The following is a 24,405-nucleotide window of genomic DNA, read 5'->3' as shown; positions in this document are numbered from 1 at the left end:
TATTTACTGACAGTTAGACTCAACCAGAGGTGATGCCTGCACAATTTCAAATGTTCCATCGTCTATCAGAAAAAGATTGTCGTTACCTTTGATGTCCACCAGAGGGTGCCAGAGTGCCATAAACACCACAATACTAGACAAACGCTTGTTGAGAAGTTCAGTATTTCTGATTGCAGAAGACAACAGATTCATGTGGAGCCACAGTTTCTGTCAAAGTGTAGTAAACATGTTAGCTTCAGATCAGCTGGGGACAGAAAAAATGCAGAGACAAGGTGACCACTTTCCATGACTTCATTGTCCAGATCTTCCGTTTTCCAAAATAAAGTCTAATTTCTTCATTTCTGGCCAATACATACATGCATATCTTAAGGATCATGTTTTGTTTGATGATTTTAAAGTTGTAATGTGTAATCTAATTGTCATCCTCTTTTATTTTTAAAGTCTGGCTGATAAAGGATTTAAAGTAATTTTAGTTAGTTAATAAGGACAACAAGGAGTGAAGCGTCCTGTCACTCACAGGTAAACACTGCAGAGGTGTTATAATTTGAGAAACTCTGGTTGGACGTTTGGAGCGGTATTTGTCATGCATGTAATATTTAGGATAAGGTGAGACAGTGGCCCTAGTAGCTCAGCTAGTGCAGCCTTCTTCCATGTAACATTGTTTATACTGCTGATGCCTGAATTTTAGAACCAAACGGCTCATTTTTGTATTTTGTTATTTTATTGAATTCTTATTGGTGTGCATTAGTCTCTCAATGATTTTATAAACTAATTGTCCATCAATAACTTTTCTGCACTCTTGTAAAGCACTTTGAACAGCAATTTAATTTGTCTGAAAGGTGCTATATAAATAAAGTTTGATGGTTGATGATGATGATTTAAGAAACACATAATCCGTGTAAAACAAACTCACAACATTACGGTTTTATCAGCAACTATCTGTTGAACAATCATTGTCAATATTAGAGCTCAAATTACTAGATAATTAATTGTTAAGATGACTGCCCAAAAGTTGTATTGCTTTTTAACTTTAAACAAAAATATTGAATAACTGTTACAACGCTGGGGTCGTCTGAAGCACCTATCCGAGTCTCAGCTTCTTCATGTCCCATATATGGAGACTATAGTTCTCAACGTGGGCGGCCCAGGTTCGCATCCCACCTGTGGCTCCTTTCCTGCATTTCAATACCCACTCTTTCTCTCCCTGATTTCCATCTCTATCCACTGTCCTATTGCTCCAATAAAGGCAGAAAAAGCCAAAAAATACATCTTTAAAAAGTTCATTACTTGATCATGAGCATTATTAAAGGTCCCATATTATGCTTTTTCTGGTTTTAAATGCTCTTTAGTGTGTTTTCCAAGTGTCCTGTGCATGTTTAGGGACATCTATGTGCAAAAATTCAAAGTCCGCGGAAACGCGGCTTCTCCTACGTCCTCCTGTTAGCTGTAGCATTAGCTGCATGTAACGCTCGGTTCTAGCCCCCCTTGATAAAAATGTGTCAGTCCGGCGTCATTGTCAGTGTGAGATCACTGATCTAAGCCCATTGGCTCGTTGTGGCAAGCCCAGCAGCTCATGTTGAAATTTCCAAGACACGTGTTGAGCAACTGACCAATAACGACAGAGCGGATCGGCAGACCAATCAGAGCAGACTTGGCCCACGTGGGGTCTAACAGTGGGGGCTCAGCAGAGTGCAGCTGACGGACTCAGAGCGGAGAGGGAGCAAGGAGGAGCAGTACATGAAAACAGACACTTTTTTTGAACTTTAGCTATTGTGAACGTACAAAAGTAGGTACATAGATTAAATATACGAACCCCAAAAAGGGCATAATATGGGCTCTTTAAAACATGCTCTGATTCAAAGCTTTTAAAATATTTAGACGCTTAACAGGAGGCAACTTGCCTACATTAGGCAGGTAAAGAATGCATTTTCTAAGTATGATAATTGTTAGTCGGGAGACTTCCAAAAGCTAACAAATTTAACCACATATTTGATGTATTTGAACAATTTTGATTTCAGGCTCTATCGATAGATCCCTTGCCATAAAAATGGTTAATAATTTGTATTGTTAGAAACTGATAAATTATGATTGATATTTAAATACAGTTCTTATGAAAAGGATTTCTTCCTTTTATATCGAGTCGGCTACACTGACCGAGATCAGGAAAAAAGAGGAAAACGATCTTGGTTTTCTTACATGAGCACATGAGAATTATTGTGTCAGAGCAGCTCAGACTGTAAAGGACACAAAAACTAATAAAGCTGCCATTTCAAAACCTTCCTGTGATGAATAAAACAGGCCTCAGAGGTGCTCTATGCAGGTTGACATGAAATGACAAGTGTGTGGAGGTTCTGTTTGACAAAGACCCGACTGTGACGCTGTGCTTTTCTCTGTTCAGTCTGCTCTGACATTAAGCATCTAATCCTGACAAGATCCAATACACATAAAAGGTTGACACTGCCAGAGAAGAGAAACCTTGTAAAATCTCTGTTTCTAGATCAGCCCCCCTCGAATGATCCCCAACAATGTTAATCGACTCCATCCTCCGTCCGTATCGTGCAACAGTCGTTAATTTGAGTGAGACGGGGGGACAGACCAAACAAACACACAAAAATACATTCCCAAAAATCTGCTGTCCAGATGCGCTCGGCACATACCACAGCTGCACTAACACTGCTATATGCAAGAAGATCGCCTGTCATTAATGCCAAGTGCCGCACCGGATGTGCTCAGTCAAACCCCCCAATACCCCCATAACCCCCAGCAGCGTCTGTATCCCATCATCCCACTCTCTCTTAAACATCCTCACACTCATCAGCCTGAAGTTATGAGGCTTGTGGCACGCGTGCTGCATTCCTGGGAAGTGATGCGAAACAGAAATGCATTAAATTCTCGATCTGGAATCCATCGCAGGGGGTGTATGTGAGTGCGTGTGTGTGGGTGTTTGTGTGTGTGAGAGAGAGGGGGAATGGGGGGGGGGGGGGGGGGGGGGGGGGGTTAAGGTTGGAGAATAAAAGGACAACGCTGGGTTAAGGGGTCTCACTGCCCCCTCGAGCACCAGAGCATCTGAATTTACAAAGTGTCTGAAGGCGTCTGAGGAATTCAAAATATATAGGGTTTGAAAGTTTTAGGAATTCTGGGTATTTACAGCGAATGGGGTTCTCGGGAGCCCCGGGGCCTATGGAGGTTTACGGAGCGGTACTCTTGGGACAGTAAAATAAAATGCCTGCAGTACATTTACCTTCCTTCACAGTATCGCATATGACAATTCATGGAGCCCAGGGGTGCATTAGCCATATTAAGAGTTCAGCGAAGCATCTGGCGAGGGAGTAGACAAAAATAGCACATCACTGGATCTTCGCATCACAGATCTCTATGGAAGATTAAAAGGTCCCCAAAGAATTCCTGTAAGGGTCAACGATGCAAACAGATGTCCTCCTCCGCCTCATAAAAATGAAAAACACAGAAAGTGGGTCCAGAGAGGGAAGAATTAACAGCAGCATTCCACTTCACACCAACTTCACCGACTATCACTGACTGAAGGTGGTGAAATATCAGCTTCAACCTGATTTCACCTGCATGTCATCCCAGTTCTCCTCATGCATATCACCCTCTTGACATTTCACAACACGCCATCAGAATTTGATTTGTGTAATTTGAGACAAACACCAATGAGTGAAGTTTTTAGTTTCGTGAGGTTCAAGGGTGCAAAGAGACGGAATTTGGGACACAGGATCTGGGTCCAATCAGCGCATCTGACTGAGGTTGACTCTGCACCCACAGGAAGGCCGAGCCAGAGGCCACAGCGGGGAAATCAAACCCATCTTTCTCAATTGTTCATTCCAGATATAAATATCTTTTGACAATGAAAAGCGCCAAGCTTAAGATGAGCTGTGTGCCACTCTGACCTCCCATTTGTATTTTTGACCCTCATAGTGTGAGGTTAACATGGACACATGTAGATGTTTATGCAGACACACACTTACTTACTATATAATGCATATTCATGCACATTCAATTACACACACTTGCATGCATGCTACATTACTGTCCACACCTGTTTCTGTATGTATAAGTATGATGCAGGCACACATTCAAACGCTTGAACACATTAATGCAGCAAGACACACTACTACACACTCGTTCACACCCACACAGAGGAACAGCCTGATATGAACTGAACTGCAGGTTCGTCTTTGCGGTGCTTCTATATCTGTGATGTGATGAATGATTTACGTGACTAAGCAGAAAGACTTCAAAAGCCTATGTCTCATCCTTTCCCTCCCCCATGAACACAGAAGAATGTGTGGCAAGGAGCAAATACAAAACACAAGTTTTTCTGTGAAAAAAAAAAACTGCAACCCCCATGGACTGTATTGCACTCCCGCCAGCTCATGTAGCTATTCCACTTTCAGTTAAAACTTTCTCTGATCACGACTGCGCCAAGTTTGGAGCTGGCCTCCAACCAGAGCATTGTTTACCCGCATCCTTCTTAATTGCACAGAGAATATGATATCACGCTAAAAATACCAGAGCGCAGTAGGGATAAAGGAAGCGTGTCAGCAGAGCTCTACTTAACCAGGTGAAAGGCCAAGAGATGGATGAGGCGGTGCCGAGGCTAGCATTACCTGCACGCTCCTGTATCATCAACCCTTCCCTAAATACATACCCTTTCCCTTCCTCCAGGATAAGTGTGTCATTAACATGAAAAACAAAGCTGACTTTTATTACCACATAGCAACACTGGCCGTTTTGTTTACCTGTCTAAAGCGAAACACACGCTCAAAGGAAAGATTGGCCCCTGATGTTAACTGTCATGTTCCTCCTGTAGGAGGGACACCAGCCTGGAGCTTCACTACTCCACTTCCTCCCTCGCTTGCCCCGACAAACGACGATGCAACTATGCAAGTATAATGATGACAAAGGTAAAAAAAAAGTTAAAAGATCAACAGGTTAAATTCTAAGAGCCACTCAACCTCGGTGCGTGCATGGAGCGGGATCAGATTTGAGCGTGCAGCTCTGATTATGTGCATGCTTGTTTCTGAGTCTGTTGCTCAATTTACTCCAGCTGTTTAGCAGCTTCTGAGCACTTAAGTTACAAGAGGTCACTTTCCAATCATTATCATCATATCAGGGTCATGTCTTATTGAAACCTGTTGTCTGCTAATGAAAAAATTGATTTGAAATATGTTGCACCTGTGTAAGGAGCGATCGGTGACGAGGCTTTTTAGGGCCTGGTATTTATGTACAGTATGTAAGTTCTAATGTGCATGTAAGTTATGGTTGGTGTGTGTTACGTACTATGTATTAGCATTAATATCCGTGTTTGATTTTCACCACTCCTACAAAAAAAAAGATCTGAATACAAATCATTCTACTTGCAAGTTTCAGCGACTAGAACATGTCCTACTCATAAGTTTCTAAAAGCACTGTTGTATGTGAAAGACAGCAGACTTCAAAATACTGGTCTTTGTTTTGGTGTGTGTGTTTATAGAAAGCTACTTTTACATTGAAAGTAAGAGGACTGTCTGATTCAACGACCCTTCACTTCAGGGCCAAACTGACCAGGTGTTTGTTCTCAAAGGAGACATGCACTCTCTGTGCCACTCGAATTTCGTTTTGCACTCTCCAAAATCTTGTGTTTATCTTTATACTTTCATACACACAACACTTCAAGCATTGCAAAAGTCTACATTTAAAGGGCTCTGTGATACATATCATCTTGCAAAAAGGAAAGCAGACAAAATTATTTCAATTAATCACAAAAAAACTGAATGAGCCGATTTGAAATGGGGGGAAAAAAAAAACAGTCTACAAAAAACAATAGTCCTTCCCTTTTTAAATTTGAGAGAAATATATTTAATTTATTCAGGTCAACTGCATGGATGAATCAATAAATAAAAATAAAAACATCCAGGTTAAATCAGTGAACAATTCCAAATGAGTACCCAAGCTAAACGCCTCGTCCCTTAATGCCTGTGTGCCGTACACTCTGAACAATAAGTTAATGAATCAATTATTCAGTTGACATTAAATAAATCTTCATCTACAGTAACAATCAATCTATCACTAGTAAAGCAAAATGCATAAAAGAGACCAGATCAAGGTTCTTGTTGGTCCAACATTTTTAAAGATTCAATATGTCGGAGGTTTGGGCTGCTGGTCAAACAAAAGAAAGAGATGTGATGGCATCGAGGAGTCTGTGATGAGCATTTTTCACAAAGAAAAGAATTAGCAGATTCATTTATAACCTTAATAATTTCTGTTATAAATGACTGTACTTCAAACTCTATTGATTGAGACTGATTATGAACTATCTAATAATGTTAAATGAAAACATGAATAAGCTTATCTGTCATGATCATGTTGTTCCATTTGTAACGCATCATTGGCAAAACAAGTGTAATTATCTAATCCTCAGACAACAAAGACGGGACATTTCCATGGATATCCTAAATTTAGAAACATTCCAGCCCTTTCCCGTCATGTCAATTTAAAGCGTCAAGGAACATAACTGATGAAAAAAAAAAAAAAAAAAAAGGCACATAAATGAGCAGTGGGTTACCGTTTTACAGAGCGTGTTGTAAAAAAGTAAAATAAATTCCGTAGGTTACCCAATCCATCTCCCTTGCTTAATTTGAAAGTGATGAAACATGTCTTAAACAATAAAGTTATAATGAGGACAATGTGACACTAATCCGCTGGCTGCAAACTCAACTTTAACTCCCTGATTCTGATGAAGTGTTATACAAGAGACCAGGGGTCACATTTCAAAGGCTCTGCATCACTCAGTGGGGAGACCGAGGTGAGTGATAGCCAGGGAGACCCGCCAGATTCCGTTTTTTGATCCACAATCACCGCAGCATTGTCAGCATGCGATGCACTTCGTGTCAGCAGATGACTCATGGCAGCAGAATGCGATGGAGCAGGAAACATCAGTTCTAATTACATTGGTAACTTCATAGGGATTACTACAGTAAACATGCTATTTTCGAAACACATTTACGGGCCACTTGAGGGACATCCATCTGTTTGAATTGGAGAAGAACAATGAATAAAGCTCCAAAACATCTTGAATATGTGAGCTACGTTTGCTCTGCTTGTTGCCTTAGTGCAAAAATAAAGCTGATAAACAATTGTAAACAGGGACCAATAGATCCTCGCATTTATACTCTGTATGAGTTGCTTTTTAACGGCAAAGGGTGATGATTTTAGGACAGATTTATGGTCACAAACAGCAAGAAAAATTAGAATTAAAAGTGGCCACAAATCTAGCTATGACAAGATTTCAAATATCTGAAAAGAGTTCGACTAAACAACACCTTTTTCTGGATTGAGGTATATGTACAACAAATGCCTCCATTTCAATAATGTTATTATACAAACCCTAAACAAAACAACAATTCTTCTTCAGAGCACAAAAACAGTATTGCCAAAAAACAAGTGTGCTGCCACCATGTTCAGGTCTTTGCTGTCACCTTCAATGAGTTATGGCCTGATAAGTAGATAAAGCAGCTTCACATTAAAATAGGTGTTCGTCCAGCTGTTTTCCTGAAAATATCTAGATAATCTCAGGAGGACTGCTCCTGAAGAGGCTGTTAAAAAATTCACCTCCCAACGGTGAGACTAACACTTTCAGAAGAACACACTGGCAACCAGGAAACGTAATGCAGCAGTTTAATTACCTGCACAGAGATCTTAGCGGTCACAGGATATAAACGTCACCAACCCTCACTCACTGACTCGAGGTGAATTCTCCTAATTATATCACTTTGAATTTCTGCAGAAAAACTACTAGAGGGCCTTGCAGGTGAAGACTCCCTGTAAAGTCTGAGTGAAAAATGTGTCTATCTATCTAGCATGTTCAGAGGGCCTGAAAAAACCAAAGTGCTGCTTCTAGGTTCTCATCATAGGTCAATAACACATTTTGTTTAAAGAAAAATAATTAAGTAGTTTCAAACTAAAATGTATTTTTTTAGGTTGTATTTCCACTATGAGTGGTGCAACTAAAAAAGACATTCACTTTCTATTCATGAGAGCGACCCATCCGGGTACTTTGCCCAAACGATGCCGGCCCGCCCCTTTCTTGGTGAAATCATTCCATCTGAATGAATGGCGGTTAATGGACAAGTTGGGGCCATTACCGATTTAAAGTCTTAAAAAATCAAAACCATACTTTAAAACGACAAGTATGAGCCTAAATCTGATGACCAGTGAGAGTAAACATTTAAAATATGACATTTCTGAACTGAGATCGGCATCATCAACGGTATAGAAGTGTCTGTTCAATCTCTCTCCATCAAACTGCTCAAACGAGTCATCAGAGGAAACTGACTTTAAACACCTGATGAGTAATTATTAACCGTGTTACCCAAGAGGGATCTTTATTTTTAAATAATATTTATTTGTAATAGTTTCTAACAGTGTTCGTAGCTTTAATGGAGTGGTTACAGACATTTAACCCATAAACTCTGAGTTATCAGCTGATTTAGAAAAGAATAACACAAGTCACCTGGATGATATTAAAACCTTTTGTATTCATACGTGAGTGTAAATAATGATGAGTGGGGCGAGACGAGGTGTTATATCGAGGTAGCGAACTTTTTATTTTGACATTTATTTTTCAGTAAGAGGATTTGGTGTAGTGTTCCTTCGTTTAGAGACATTTTCACCAACATGTTTATGTGACGTGACAGTTGAAACGTTGTTAATAGGTTAGTGAACGAATGTGTGAAGAATCTGTTAACAGACTTCTCTTCTGTCACGGAGCGATCGCTGCCTTAAAGCCAGCAAGAACATGACAGCAGTCCCACAATTTACCACTTTAATCCTCTCTAGTTTCAGTCCAAACACACAGAGCTCTTCTTTTACCCTCCTGTGTCCTTTGGGAATCAAAACCTGATACTAAATTGTGTTTTTAAAAATAGTTTGAAGTACAAAAAGCTACGCAATCGCATTTAATTGCACAGCTACCAGTGTTTTCTAATCTACCCTCGATACATTATCAGGGCTTGTTTTCACCCAAACGGAGGAAGTGACGTTCAACTGCTTTTATCAATGGAATGAATATTACCAACATATTTGTTAAAGAGGACATATTATACCCCTTTTCCACCTTTTCAAACAGTCACTTGTGGTATAAATGAAACATCGGTGCTGTGCTTTGGTCAAAATATAACATGAATCAAGCACCAGAGGAGGTTTGTGACCCTGTATAAACCAGCTCTCTCATTTTGGTGTGTGTGTCTCTTTAAATGCAATGAGTCCCCCCTGAGTTTTCCTGGCAGACATCACTCCTCTGTATCGAGAACAAAAATGAACAAAAATGAACAAAAGTTTTGCTCTATGCTGGGGGTGGAGTCCATGGGTGGAGATACCAGGGGAGGGGAGGGGATTTTTTTTTTTTTTTTACCAGAATCCCACTGTGATGTCACAAGGAGAGCACATTTGAAAAGGAGCATTTTTCTCTGTGTTGTAAGACTTATGCAGACCACAAACAAAGGACTGGATGGATTTATTTCACATTTTGTGGGTTGGTAGACACTCAGGTTACCCAAATATATGTTCAAAAACACTGTAGAAGTGGATTTCTCATAATATGTCCCCTTTAAATCAGGTATCTGGATCACTACTGGGGAGGAAACAGATGTCCAATAGATCAATATGAAAATCCATATTAGGATAGGATAGAAAAGCAGTTTTGTGGCAGACCTTTTGCCAGGTAAAATACCCACAGCATCAGATAAATGATAAGTGGAGAATCTGAATTATTTACTGCTATGAAAGACGATAAGAAACCTAGAGATTTGAATCTGCCCAGGGGTCAATATGAGAGCACTGGTTATACTGAGCAGCTAATAGATGTGATTCTGTTTACAACATGAGTTTGGAATGGGTTGAAGCTGGAAAACACCAAACTTGACCTTTCCTGAATAATTGTCAGATGATTATCACATAATTAGACCCTTCAAGCCAGTTGGTTACATAAACATATTTTGCATGTCATTGTTGGTGAGCGTGACTCCAGAGGAGTTTTGTAACCAAGTTAAAGCATTGCAGCCACACTGAGAACCTATTATTAATATTCATAAGGAGAGAAAAGTAATAACTTTTTTGGCCACAATATTTATTTGCGTGGTTGACCGTGCTGCTGATCAATATGAAGCACATCTCAGCCAGGTGCTTAGATTTCTGGCTTTAAGAATCTATTCTCCATCTGCACCTCCACCCACTGGGACTTCAGGACTCTCCAAATCGACCCATGACGTATTTCCACTTAGAACGCAATATGAAAGACAAATCAGAAACCAATATTACCAAGAATGTAAGCTGCGAAACACAAGTATGTGTCAGCAGTAGGTCAAAAAGTCAATTTGAAATGCTGAAATATTACTCCACTGGCAATATGATTTGAAAACATGGCTTTCTGTATCACAGGGTTGTTAAAGCCATGCCTAGTTAAGTGATATCTCTGGGGAATAAGTGTTGTTGTATTAAGGTTATGTTTTTGCCTTATGTTGTATTATGGTTTTTGTATTGAGAATTACTGATGACCGCGTAAATGATACTAAGAAATAAAGAAATCTTAAAAAAGTATAAATTACTTGTCATGGTTTAAGAAATGCTAACACTGAATGCCCTGTTATTCCGTCATGTTAATCAAAATTGACTGTAAATATTAATGACGAAGCCTGAGTGATGTCACCGGTCTGTTACTGCAGGGGTCTTTGGAGTCCAGTTGATGGCTGTGGCCACGCTGACCATAATTTTCAGTCAACCTCACTAAAGGCTGAAAGCCGGAGCTGAGCCAGTCTCAAGAGGACACTTGATGAACTGCAGGATTTTTCTCATTGGCTTCTTTTTTTCAACACCGGAGGTTGCTGCTTGCCCAACACTTATTTTATCTAGCACCACCATGAGGTTAAAAATGTAGTTACTCCCCAAAGGATATACTGTCATAACTTAATAACTCATCATCTGTCTCGTTATCCAGTGCCATCATCAGGTGAAGTCAGGAACGTTTTTTTCAGTACTTTGATTTTTGACCTGATACTTGCAAAACTTATGATTGATCCATTGTACCCAGCTGTACTTTTTGTTTGGTTCAACTAGACAAATATTATGCAAACAAGTAGGCAGCCTAGCCTGTGAGCCTGGGCTCAGGGCAACAAACCTCACTAATGTGTTGCAGATCGTCAGACACACATTTGCAGATGTACGCATTCGTGGATCTTGCATGTCAGTAGTGTTGCAAAAGTCACATGTAAGCGATCATTTGTGTGTATTTTCAGGATTTACAGCTGAAAAAGTTCACTGCCATTAATAAATAAGTAAATATTTCAAAATTGGTCTACGTATTTGCAGATTAGTACACGCATTTGTGGATCTTTTTTTACACATTTGTGGATCTGTTTGTGCATTTGTGGATCTTTTTACGCATATTCAAATAGTTTTGCCACAATAATAGCTCCATTAGGAAAACAGAACATCTTATGCTCAAAAGCCACTGAAATGTAGCAGCAATGGTAACATCCCCTGACTTTTTCAGATAAATATTTTTCAGCTTTGTGAAATTTCTTTAGCTATCTGAACATCTGGTGTATGATTAAGTCAAAAGGCATGAGACTGCGGGTACAGTATAAACCATTGAAATCATAACCACTTGTCATGTGTGTTGATATCCGCATAATTCATTAAACACGCTGGAGCAGCGCCATTGCAACACATAGAACCCATTGACAGCGCTTTTAAGTGGGACATATGGTGACAAATGGTCAGAACATCAGATTATCCAACATCTGCAGTTTAACAAAGTGTTGAGATTTCTGGCCACAAAAAGTCACTTTCGGGTTTGTTTTGGAACAAAATCTCGCCCTCATCCAAACTGATATTCTGACACGCTACTCACATTTTTAACTGTTTAACAATGGAAAACAGGGCGAAGACAGGGCTACTGGCAAATCATGTGAGCCTGGAATGATTTTAATGTGAAACACTGAACATTTACAGCTTTCACAAAGACTCCTTTATCATAATAGTGGAAGATGATCCCACTAAAAGAAAAGGTGTCTACACCGTTCTTCTCAACTGTGATGGATGGTCTGCACAAGCAGCTGAAGCCTGATCGAGCTTCAGAACTAACCTAGGGTGTTACTCTAAAGAGCTAAAGGTTAGTCGGAGTCTCTAGTCTTTTGAGTGGTGGAAGATACATTTTAATTTATAGACTTTTCTCAGGAAAAGCAGGGGAAATTCTGGAAGTTACCCTGCCACTTGTTGTGTTTTGCTTCTTTTTTTACAGCTAGTTTTAAGCAAACTTTTGCAACGTTACCAAAAAGTGCGTTACACTAAAGCTAATAGTTTAGTTCAGAAGTGCGGGTGGAAGCCTCGCCTCCATTGTGGAAAAAAAATTGACAACGTGTACCACTGTCACTGTGGGAGGCAGGGGAGCAATAAACACCTGACACATCAAGCAGGAGACAGCAGGAAAGATACTGAATGTCACTAAACACTGAGCTACATTAGCTTATAGTCAATAATAAAACTGAGTAACTTATACATTGACTTACTTAGATAAGGTAGGAGGTAGAGAGCCAAGAGTATTTCTTCAGATCTACTGGCAGTTTAATTTAGCAACAGTTAAATTAACCTACATACTGAAAAGTTTTCGGCAGTGGGAAATAAGTTCTCAAACAATTTGTTAAAGAAAAAGTAGTAATATCAAAGTTTTGAAATACTCGGTTACAAACGAAATTTCAATAAAAGCCAAAATACTTGTGGCTCCTTCCTGCATCCCATCATTTCCATTCTCTCCCTGATTTCTTTCCACTGTCCTATAGAAATAAAGTCTTAGAAACACTTACATAGCATCTTAAATCTATCTTAAATGCAAAACCAAGTCAAACTAGAATTTCTTTTTTTTTTGCAGATTTTTTGCAGTTTCATTTTGTGTTTTCAATCAGTACTTACTTGCATTCAAGACTACTGTGGACAGCAAATAGATGCAGTGTGCTATCCTTGCCTCAAGACTACCGATGTAGAGGAATTACTGAATAATAAGATAACTAGACGCAAGAAAATGTCGATAATTCTACTATTATCTACATTATAACATACAAAACACAAGGAATCTGCTGGTCACTGATAGAATGATGAATTACTGGCAGACAACAGCGCTCTCCACACATTGGTCATGTCACTTGACACAAGATTTACTTTATTTGCTGACTAAAGGCTCTGCCTCAGATAGACTGTTGAGACATTCGTTCCTGTGTTTACGTGCTGGAATTCACATGACAGGCATCCCAGGAATCAGAGGTCCCACATGTTATAAATTTGAAAGAAATAGTCATAAGCCAGGCTCTCGCTCAACAGAAAAGAGATATTTTTAAATGAAATGTGGAAAATATTTGTGGAACTTGAGAAATGTGACGGATGGGTTGCAATTAAATTTTATCCTAGTTGAAACCAGACTTACTAGTCGGTTAAACAAAGTATTCATATTTTGGCCTTCAATGTCGGTCACATGTAATGCTTAAACTGCAAATCAGCCACCTGCCATTAACTGAGGCTGTATCCATAGACTGGCTGTAGCCCAGGTTATCAGCCTGCTCTCTCCACTCTACTACCCTGATGTAGACAAGCAAAGTGGACGGATAGCATTTCATAGGAGCACACGGTTTGTCAGTATTTTGATGAAGTTGTATGTACCGTAGGCTTTGTCAGGTTAAACTGGTATGTCGATACGAGCAATGCCTAACCACATTAAGCATGGTTCAGCTTGAACACTTAATTTATGAAGCACCTTTCGAAACAAGAGCTTACATGATTTGACATACAAGCAAAAACAAATAAGAGCAATGCAAAAGAACTTAGTGTTCTGATTGTCTAGTCTAGAGTCTAGTAAACATAGAAAGCTACAGTTTGTTCAGATCGTTCTGTTATTTCTCTGTAAGAGCATCAGTCAAGAATACTTGGAACATTGCCTTTCCCTTGGGCAAATTGATATTTTCCACCTGTAAGTGGTAAATAACTGATCCTGTATTTTTCCACAAAAAAGAACACATACTGGGATTTTCCGTTGTTTGGAAAGAAAGTTAGAAGAATGTTTGGGCCTCACATTTTAGACAAGTGCATATCGCTCACCGCAATTCCAGGGAGTATTTTCTTTCAGACCAATGATGAGCAACACGGTGTTGCATACCAGAGGAGGGGAGTTAATAAAATCCCTGTGATTCTTGTCTTTCGATCTCTGTAGTTGTAAAAACACAGAATGAAATGGGCTACTAAAAATAGACCCTGACTATCTAATAATATCACAGTGGTTGGCTGCCAAAGTTGAGCTCACTTTGTGCTCTACTGACCCCAGCCTGTGGAAATCAATCACAGCCTCATCTGTCACCGCACCAAAAACCATATTGTCTTTATTTCTTGAATATATATTCAAGAATATATATATTTTTTCAAAAGCCATTCTTGTCACAGCATTTCAAAGGGGAACATTAGTTGTCCTGCTGGTTTGGATAAAAAGCCATTAACTATCACATTTGAAGCCAAAATAGATTTTGATTACTACTTAGAGACCCATGACATTGTTTTACCCATGGAGCACATACAGCATGCAAAGAAGATAGAGGTCAACTTGTATAAGAACGTGAAAGAATCGTGTCAAAACATATCACTGAATCACCTTTTTGGCTCGTGACAAGGGCTGTGTTGTTGCCATGACGCCACTGTGTGTATCTATTCAAGGTATCCAAATGTGTGACTCATGTGCTTCTATAGACCCATCAAACCTTTGAGTGCCAGTGGCTTTAATAAAGTCATAATGAAACAGACCTAACATTGGCACAACTTCCTCTTGAAACACAGCCTCAGGAGAAGATGAGGATGATGATTTGTGGGGGTGGTAGTGGTTGTCATTTTGGCTTGGATTGCATCAGTTGTATGCAGGTCAACACAAGTTGTAGTCAAAAGAGAACAAACTGGGACGGTCTTCCATTACCTGTAATCTGTCAACTGTCAGTTCAGGTCATCAGGAACTGGGTGAATTCATAACATTAAGAGCGTAATTTGTCAGTTGTACGTCGCTGTCAGGTTTTTGTTTGGTTCACTTGGTCCGGACTGAAGGAAAAAATGTGAAATGTGACTGGTTTGTATACAAACCTATTAACTAATTAATCATTTCAAAGTCATAAAGACTGAAAGGTAACTCATTGTTTGAAAATGCTGCATAATTATTTCAACGTGGACCCATATTGTGAAATCAAACTTAGAAACTGAATGCAGGTAAGTGTATATCTTTGATCTCTGGTTGTATGAAAGCTCAAATAAATAAAAGATAATGAGCATTTTTAGTATTATTAGACTACAAACGGACATCACGTTTAAAACAATGACAGATAAAGCTAGAAGGTAAAAGATGTCTCTAGAACAAAAATATTACAGCAGTCAATGAATTGGTATTGACAACTTTTTCTAATGTTGGATCATTTCAAATAAGAATATCTACTTAAAAAAACTGACTGCAAAGTTTTCTCATATTCGTAAAAAAATTTGTATCAGAGCTCCCTCGCTAATATACTTTCTCAGCAGATAATTGTGGTCCCTAAGACTGTTTTTCATCTTGTAATTCACTCATCTACATTTTTAAGAAGACACTATTCATGAGCTCTTTTTATTGATGTTTTTGGCATACTGTTCAGGTAGCATTGGTGCTCGCTGCAATGCAAACATGGTGCTCAGTTTCAAGGTTAGCTTGATTGAACAATGGCTATTTTATTAGGCTAAATAAGTCACAGTACATTTTTTGTGTGTGGAAACTGTCAAACTTACATCATACTGATCAATGAGCCAAGTCATGACCACATTAAACTCAGTAAAGAGGCCAATGGGCAGAGAATTATAAACCTTGACACTTAAGCCTGCTTTATACTTCTGCATCGAATCTACGTCGTACTGGCCTACGCCATTATAAGCGCTACATACTCAGCGTTGGTGAGTCTGCGGAGCCCTGCAATACTCTGCGTTAGTTGGCGGTGTGATTTATATGCTAATACTATCACTAGTTTTGGTTACGCAACATCTCTGCTTTAATTTATGTACAGGAAACCATGGCGACTGAAACCAAGTGTTCTATATTGGAGTTGGAGATGATAAAAATTGAGAAGCAGTGGATCATACTGCAGTTATTGCAAAGGTGAAAAGAAAGGAGACATCAGAGGAGATGAATGTACAGGGTACAGGGCTACAAGAACCTACGGCGTATGCTGCAACATAGATCTGATGGAGTATTAATCAAGCTTTAGAGATAAAAATGGAGAGAATGTGTTTTTAAATCAGCAAATGTACGGAAATTGTTTTGACACAGTGTGTATCCAATTGTTCATGGTAATATGCAAACTTTAAATGCAATTAAATGTTCATTTTAAGAAAGGGATGCTTCAAGTTTTGATCCCTCTAAATTCATTTTCTCTGTCAACTGTACAAGTCAGGAAACAAGTAAGCTCTCAATGCGTGTTACTCCCTAAACAGGCAGAACACACTTTTCTGGTTTAGAGTGGAAGGGAGTACAGGTGCGTGATATGTAGCACTCAGAATGATTGAAATGGTCATCTAGAGGTGCACAAGTTCAGTGAAAAGCACATGTTTGTTTCTTTAATTGACATCGCATGCTGTAACCATAACAACACATTGCTAATCCAAATACAATTAGACTAACAACGCAACAAATGGCTAACTAAGACTGAAAAAAAAAGCCATTTCAAAAAGACATCTCCTTCAGGATTAATTCAGTGACTTGAAACATTTACTCCCAACTGAGCTACTTCAAAACATACATGGCCCACATATACAGTGTTGTGAACTCCAAATACAACCAGTTTTAAGATAAAAATTAAAGAAATGGGAAAAAAATATACATGAGGTCTACGAATAACATATCAAGACGTAAACCTGAGAGAGAGTAAAGAAATAAGTGTATCTGAAATGTCCTCAAAATGTTCCTGCAACCAACAAGTAAAGTGGCCGCATTAAATCAAAGTTGAGGTTTACACTATCTAATAAGCACTGGTCACGCCATTTTGGGGATTGCTGACTCGATTATAATCTCTATCTGCATGTTTTTGGTTTGACTTTCTACATGTGGGGTGGATGAGGTTGACGTGAACTGTCCCACAGTCCCTCCCACTGGGTCTGGCATTCAGGTACAGCTCCCTCCCTCCCTCTATAAAAGCCTCTCATGGTAGCAGTGTAAACTTCAGACTTCAACTCATGGTAAACTCTTTACAGCCTTGGAAAAACAACAACATCAGACTCTGCTCAATAGTACCCAACAAACTTGGATGTGCATCCTAAATTCTTAACATCCCATCACAAGCTAGAACCTGGGGTAAGTAACTTTTACTCAATTTTAATTAAAGATTCAAGGTTATTTTTTAAGATTGAAATACATTGATCTGATATTTTAGAAGATAAAAATCATTTTTGGGATGGGAGTTTTAAGGAGTTTTGGTCTAACAAAGGTTTACATTATTTCACTGGATTTGGGGTGCATTAATAACTGGACATATACTATCAATACTAACTTAACTTGTGAATGGATTTATACACTTTAAAAATTGTCAAACCAGCAAATGGATGTAATACTCCTTTTTCTGTTTAGCTGTTAAGACTATTAAATGCTCAAAAATCAATCACCAGTTGTGGTAGCTGAGCAGAGCTTAACCTCTAAATGTGATTTCCTTCTTGTTTACCACTGACAGCTTACAGTCAAAATGAAATTAGCCCTGCACACTGTCATCTGCTGCTGTGTTTTCACCACTGTCCTGCCACTGGTGAAAGGTGCAACGGGGGAGCTCAACACCAGCTTGAAAAAAAGGTGAGCAGCCTGATCAAGAAGCACTGAGAGAACATTGTGTTCACTCTAAAGAAAAAGCCTCAATATTGCTTCCTCCATATCAGGTGTTTGCTCGTTAATATTCCAGTAATGTTGTAGAATCTAACTATCTTTAAGGTAGATACTTATAGACTTTGGAAAGCTTTAAAAGTCAGATAATTAAGTTCTGGCAGAGCTCACACAGACAATACATCTCATAAGGGTCCTTGTAATTCCGTAAAGCTATGATTAACATAGCTATTAACATGATTTCTTGATTGGATAAATAAGGGATAGTACCTTAAATGTTTCTGTTTCTTTGCCTTTTCTGCAATGCAATTACCTGTGAGGCATTAACATATACATGTGTAATTATAGAAAAATCTTTGACAAGTAATTGACTAATATGCAACTGTATTTGTTTTCATGTAAAGAATAACATTTTTGGGGTGCAGACAGTCTTGCAATTAGGTCGCGCCCAATGTACAGAGGCTATAGTCCCCCGAGCCAGCGGTTGGGATCAAGTCCAGCCTGTGGCTTCTTTCCCGCATGTCATTCCCCACTCTCTCTCTCTCTGGTTTCCTACTTTATCCATTGTCCTCTTGAATAAAGACAAAAAGCCCAAAATAGATCTTTAAAAAAATAAAATAAAATAAAATAAAATGAACTCTAACTCAACATCCAAGTGGCAAAAAGTCCTCTGTAATGTACTCGGCAAACTCAAAATCTACCCGCATTGGGCGCTTGGCAGGTGTAAATTTCGGATCTTGCTTACAACATTGATAACAGATTCAATATAATTTCAAAAACTTCTAAGCATGAAAAGAAATAATCTCATATGGTGTTATTGGTGTAATGCTGTGCTGAATGTTAGTAACTTTTGTGATCGTAGTTTGTTTCTGTTTTAACAACCTCTACTTTTCTTTTGGCAGGTTTAGAGTTTGGCTTCAAAGTCGCATGAAGAGAGACCTGGATGACGGCTTAGCCACATCTGATGAGCTGTGCTCAGACCTCCTCGATAGACTGAGGCAGGATGTGACTGAAAACAATGTTCCACCTTCACCAAGGTAACAAAAAAGCTGCATTTTGACAACTTTTTTGGCCAAATAGTTATCTGACATTGATTAGATATACTGTAAAAGACATTCAACAAAGCCACTGGGATGGAACGTGGACACTGCAGTAGCACGGTTAACCTCTCTGTCATTAGGCTTACAGCGGCCCTGCATTTGTGAAGGTGCTGCTTTTCTGATATTATTTGTTAGACAATAAGTTCACAAGAAATGTCCATCATGTAGGAAAATGTAGTTAATTTTAGACTGTGGGTGCCAATCCTCTATTGAAAGATTTTCATGAATTGATTAATTGTCAAAAATGTAAGTTTGAATCCTCAACACATTAGAAGGTACTAGGTCAGGTGGAAAAGAGTCTAAACATTCCTTTTTCTATTTCCAGCTCTGGGCCACAGATCAGATCCAAAAGGGCAACATCATCAAAATCAGCAGGCTGCAAACTTGTCACATGTTCATTACCCGACCTGATCTTTAAACTCTACCAGAATACAAACACGGACATAGACGTCAGTGCTCCTGGGAAACACTTAACTCCCATAGGCTACGGCCGGCGTCGCCGCCGCCGCTCACTCCTGGATGTGGTTCGACCTGCCCTCCAGACAGGAAGTCAAAGACCGAAAACAGCGGCTGGGCAGCCAGTCCGTCGACTCAAAAGCAAACTCAAAGAGGTCTAAGACTGGCATGGGAAGGCAAAGGAGAATTCTTGGTTGGGTTAGTTGCACACAGCAGATGAAGACCCCTTAGAGGTTTTATTCCACAGATTTACAACTAGATATGCTGCTGCATCTTTTTCGCCGCCAGAAGATGATTTTTACAGGTCACTCTGATTGAAAGCGAGATATCAATAATGTTTAGGTGCAGCTTTTTACTGTCTCACTCTGAACAAGTGTGTGATTTATGGATGAATTAAGTCCGACATGTGCAGCTTGTCAATTGTGTCTGTCTCCTTTTTTAGCTTCCAAAAGTGAACTTGGCAGGAATAGAAGTAGAAATAGAAGAGAATCCCTGAAGATATCTTTGAACATCCCATGTGCTAAGAAAGAACCAAGGCTGCATTGATGGAGAATCCTTTTTTAAAAAGAACTGACTTTACTGGATCCCAAGCTGATACGAGCAGGAGCCTTTTAAAAATTAACCGAGTGTGGTGAACTGCTTGTAAAGTGATTGTGAAGTGCAATGTATACATGTACGAGGCTGAACATAGTCACCAATATGTACCAATCAGCTTGTATGTAATGATATATCAAGCTACCTTATATTAAAACATAATTATATTTTTATACAGCTATAATACATATAATACATGTACCTTTTTGATTTGAACTTCAATGAAGTATCTTAAATGTGTAGATAATTATATTATCCATTATGTGTTTTACTTATTGTTTTAACATGTTTTTATTAATAGCTCATTGGCTTATTGGTTTAACATATCAGAGATATTCAAAGACATTTGTGGATGTGGTATAAGTCAAAAATGGCAGCATAAAACAACTGGATAGTAGTGATTTTGTTCAGGGGTTTTTCTGGACTTTCTATGCTCCAGAAAGAGATGGATGGCTTCTTTTTTATAATGAAGTGTATGGATCGATGTGCCAGTAACAGTGTTGTGCTGCCATCTAGCTTTACAGTTGGTTACATGTAACAAAGCAGGCCAAACATCTTTAAAATCAATGCAGAGCACTTACAGTGGTTATTACAAATGTTGTATACTTAGTTTTGAATGTATCTGCTTCTCTATTTGAATGTAAGAACTCTTAATTGAGTCATGATTCAGCTGCAATGACTTGACATGGTATTAGTTAATATGCTTAATTTGTTGTGATGAACATTGCAAGAATTGTAATGGTTTTCAGCAGGCTGTGATGTTGGTCTCGTTTATGAAATAAATGACTGAATGCAACAATGAAAACAAACTGACACTGTTTTATTTTGACTTAACATTTACAATTCTGTTATTGCATTTGTGTTTCTAGAGTTGGAAGGCTGGTAGGCAACACACTTCATGCAGTTCTATGAAGCTGTGTGTGTGTCTTATTAAGTCCACAACATGAACCAATGGGGGTAATTCAATTTGTTGGTTTCCTATTTTATTGATTTTCACATGAATAAACAATCATTCTTTTATTTAACATTGTTACATTTGTGAGTTACTAGGTTTGACCAAATAAACAAACAACCATACACCCTCCACCTCGGCACATACCGGTACCCTTCTTCAGACTAAAGAAAATGTACAGATGTAGAGCCCAAACAATGAATTTGCCGGCCGATATTAACATGCAACCATCTCTATTGGCAAATTTTATCTCCCATATGTGCTGATATAAGTTTATTCAACTTAAGTTTATTATTTATTTGTATATATTTTATATACAGAAGTGCGAAATTCAAAGCAATATAACCAAAATGTCACATTAAAACGGTTGATTAAACAAGTAGATATAAGGCACACCAATGTGATGCTCAGTACGAAGTGATATGACATGCTGTGATTCGGACATATCACAGAAAAGGACTCTAAATCTTGTATTGTATTACCAGTACCAGACAGGGTCAACCTAATTTTTTCCAATTTAAGAAAGTAAAGCACCTCCTTTATCAGCTAGCATCAGTAGGTTGAACAGAGGATTTCAATTTCAAAAGTATCAACCTCTTGGCCAGCAAAGTTGTGAATGCTATCAAGTCCTTATTAGCTGTAAAAGATAAGGCGGAAAAGGTAACACACCAAACGGAAAAAGTACAAATATTAGGGACGAGATTTCCTCTAGTTACCTTAGATGATGTACTAAAAGCTTCAGACCAGAATCTGTTTTGTTTTTTTTAATCGTTTATTTGAATCAGGGACAATGTACAAAAAAAACCATTAGTCTCAGAAGAGAAGAGATGCTTTGTACCAGATTTAGCTAGCTAGCTAATTTCCATCTGTTGTCCCTGGGCAGATGATGGCAACAGCAAAATACAAATCAACCAGTCAGTCTCACACACACACACACACACACACACACACACACACACACACACACACACACACACACACACACACACACACACACACACACACACACACATTTCAGAAGAGAGAAGAAAGACATAGAACAATTTACAGATATTAAAACATTATGTACAAGTTTTCCTGAGAGATCTAAAAAGTTGTCGAGATGACACATTAATGCTGACAAGACTGGTTCCTTAAAATCAATTTTTTGACTTCCCGGGTGAAAGTGCAAAGTTTAAGACTAGTTCAAAGGAAAGCGCCAGAGCGCAAGTGTGTAGTTTGCTGAAGCTCGATGTCATCGATAGCATGAAGGAGACACTGTTCCAAATACTTATGCCAGCTGAGCTTTGGTGTAGGTTATTCCATTACTAAAAAATATTATAAGCAGCCGGGTCTCAAAAAAACACTGCACAGAAATTACATATTTCTCGGGTCGACATGTTCTTTCCTATTTGTAACTGCCGCATTTCAACATAATGAACTATCTTTTGGCAAAAGCAGTCCACATTTTGATGAATGGATAGAAAGGAGCAGGATGCTTCTCCTCAAATCAGTAACACTCAAGTGAGGTTTAAGTAAAGCTATTAATAACTTTGGAATTTGACCTTCACTGATAGTGTGCAGAGTAGTCAGTAGTCTGTCCTGAAATCACAAACAATTTCACCATACAGTATATCTGGTAATATTTATAAAACATCAAAACATTCCCCACTGAAATATCACTGTTCAGCCTCCATGCATCTGCAAATGGTCTATTAGAATCCCTGACTGAAATCACTTCATTAGATGAGTTTTTTATTTTCACAGGAGAATATTTTCAAAGACGAGGCAGAAAAATTAAGATACACAACATTCAGAAACAGCTCATACTTTTATTTAATTTCGATTTTATGTGATAGTTCTCTTCTCTTCCCCTCTGCTCCTCTTTGAATTCATTTTTTCATGAAAAGTAATGGTAAATGGACTTGAGCTTGTAGAGCACTTTTCTAGTCTTCTGACTACTCAAATCGCTTTTTACACCGCAGGTCACACCTACACATTCACACACTCATGGCAGAGGCTGCTATGTGAAGTGACCATCAGAAGTAACTAATCACATGCCGCTGACGAAGTAGCGGGAGCAATTTGGGGTTTAGTGTGTTGCCAAGGACACATCAGACATGTAACTGCAGGAGGTGGGTATGAACCCCCAACCTTTCGGTTAGGAGACGACCGACTCTACCAACTGAGCCACAGCCGCCCACAAGTCCTAAAAGATCAATAAAACAACTTCTGTAGAATGGAACTTTTTTAGATTTTTTATACCTTTAATGGAGAGAGAGAACAGTGGATAGAGTTGGAAATCAGGCAGAGAGAGAGGGGAGTGACATGCGGGAGGGAGCCACAGGTGGGATGTGAACCTGGGCCGCCCGCTTGAGACGACAGCCTCCATGCATGGGGGCGCGCGCACTAACCACTGCGCCACCAGCACCCCAGGATGAGGCTTTTTAAAGAACTATTTGGGTCAATAAAAGACTCACAAGAAACAATTCATTTATATTTTTTAAAAAAGCACTAAATTAAAAACATTTTCATTATTTTGCTTTCTTAGTTTTGACGAGTAAATATTGTTGCAGCAGTGTCTGTAATCTTCAATTCATAAGAGGTGATACATCCATGGTGCATATTGCAGATATATTCATATCAGTTTATATATCAGTTGATGATCAGCAAAACATTGGGCAGACAAAAAATAAAAGAACACATAACATAGATGTTGGAAAGTGTATATTTGTCCTTGTTTACATTGTGATAGCTGAATCTCTCCTGTCCTACATTTAATAAATACAGCCATACACTTCGGCCTTAACAGTTCGGTAACCCCCCAAAAAACATTCATGATTTGTTCCTTAAAGTTTTTATTTACTGTCATAACTGACACAAAAGGAAAATATTTGGGGCACAGATGGACTACTTACACCAACTTAAAAATGTAAAATATTCATATCAGCACTGACCTTAAAGACGAGTATGTCGAGTCAGGCTTTACTCGTGGTTTCAACTAAAAGTCGGACAAAAATGTTTTGGCCCCTTGTCTGCGTATAAGTTAGGTCAGCATGACCCTTCGTGGGATGAGAAACAAAGTTAAATATGATGTGCACTCAAGTGACTGGTCTTACAGTAATCATATCTCATGGAATATTCCTAATGTTACAGAAAGAAACAAAAGAGCAACAAGAAACACTGCAGTATTGAGTGAACATAATATGGGAACTATTTACTACAATAAGGCCTCCAAAACTTTTAATCTGCCTTCTCATTGTGATTGTTATGCATCACGATCATAAGAATTACATGTAAATGTAAAAGAAAAAGAAGTACTGTAGCTATACTGAAAAACTGAGGTGTGGGTGCACACATTTCTAAGAGAGACTTCACTGTTGGAAGACTTCCCATCAACGTCCAGATGGTGGTGTTGTAAG

The 24,405-nt window shown here is 38.8% G+C and overlaps 1 protein-coding gene across 1 annotated transcript; it reads left to right on the top strand.

Moving 5' to 3' along the window:
* The first annotated feature begins 17,228 nt into the window (after window positions 1-17,228).
* admb (adrenomedullin b) lies at window positions 17,229-21,009 on the top strand. The gene is made up of 4 exons (XM_061036025.1): window positions 17,229-17,386; window positions 17,760-17,875; window positions 18,805-18,939; window positions 19,328-21,009. Exons 2-4 carry the CDS (start codon window positions 17,772-17,774, stop codon window positions 19,617-19,619), a joined length of 531 nt encoding a protein of 176 aa, XP_060892008.1. The 5' UTR covers window positions 17,229-17,386; window positions 17,760-17,771; the 3' UTR covers window positions 19,620-21,009.
* The last annotated feature ends 3,396 nt before the right edge of the window (window positions 21,010-24,405 follow it).

The sequence above is a fragment of the Labrus mixtus genome, chromosome 4 (assembly GCF_963584025.1).
Source record: "Labrus mixtus chromosome 4, fLabMix1.1, whole genome shotgun sequence".
NCBI classification, from domain to species: Eukaryota; Metazoa; Chordata; class Actinopteri; order Labriformes; family Labridae; genus Labrus; species Labrus mixtus.
Note: the sequence above shows the minus strand (reverse complement) of the source record. Positions and strands in the feature narration are given on the sequence as shown.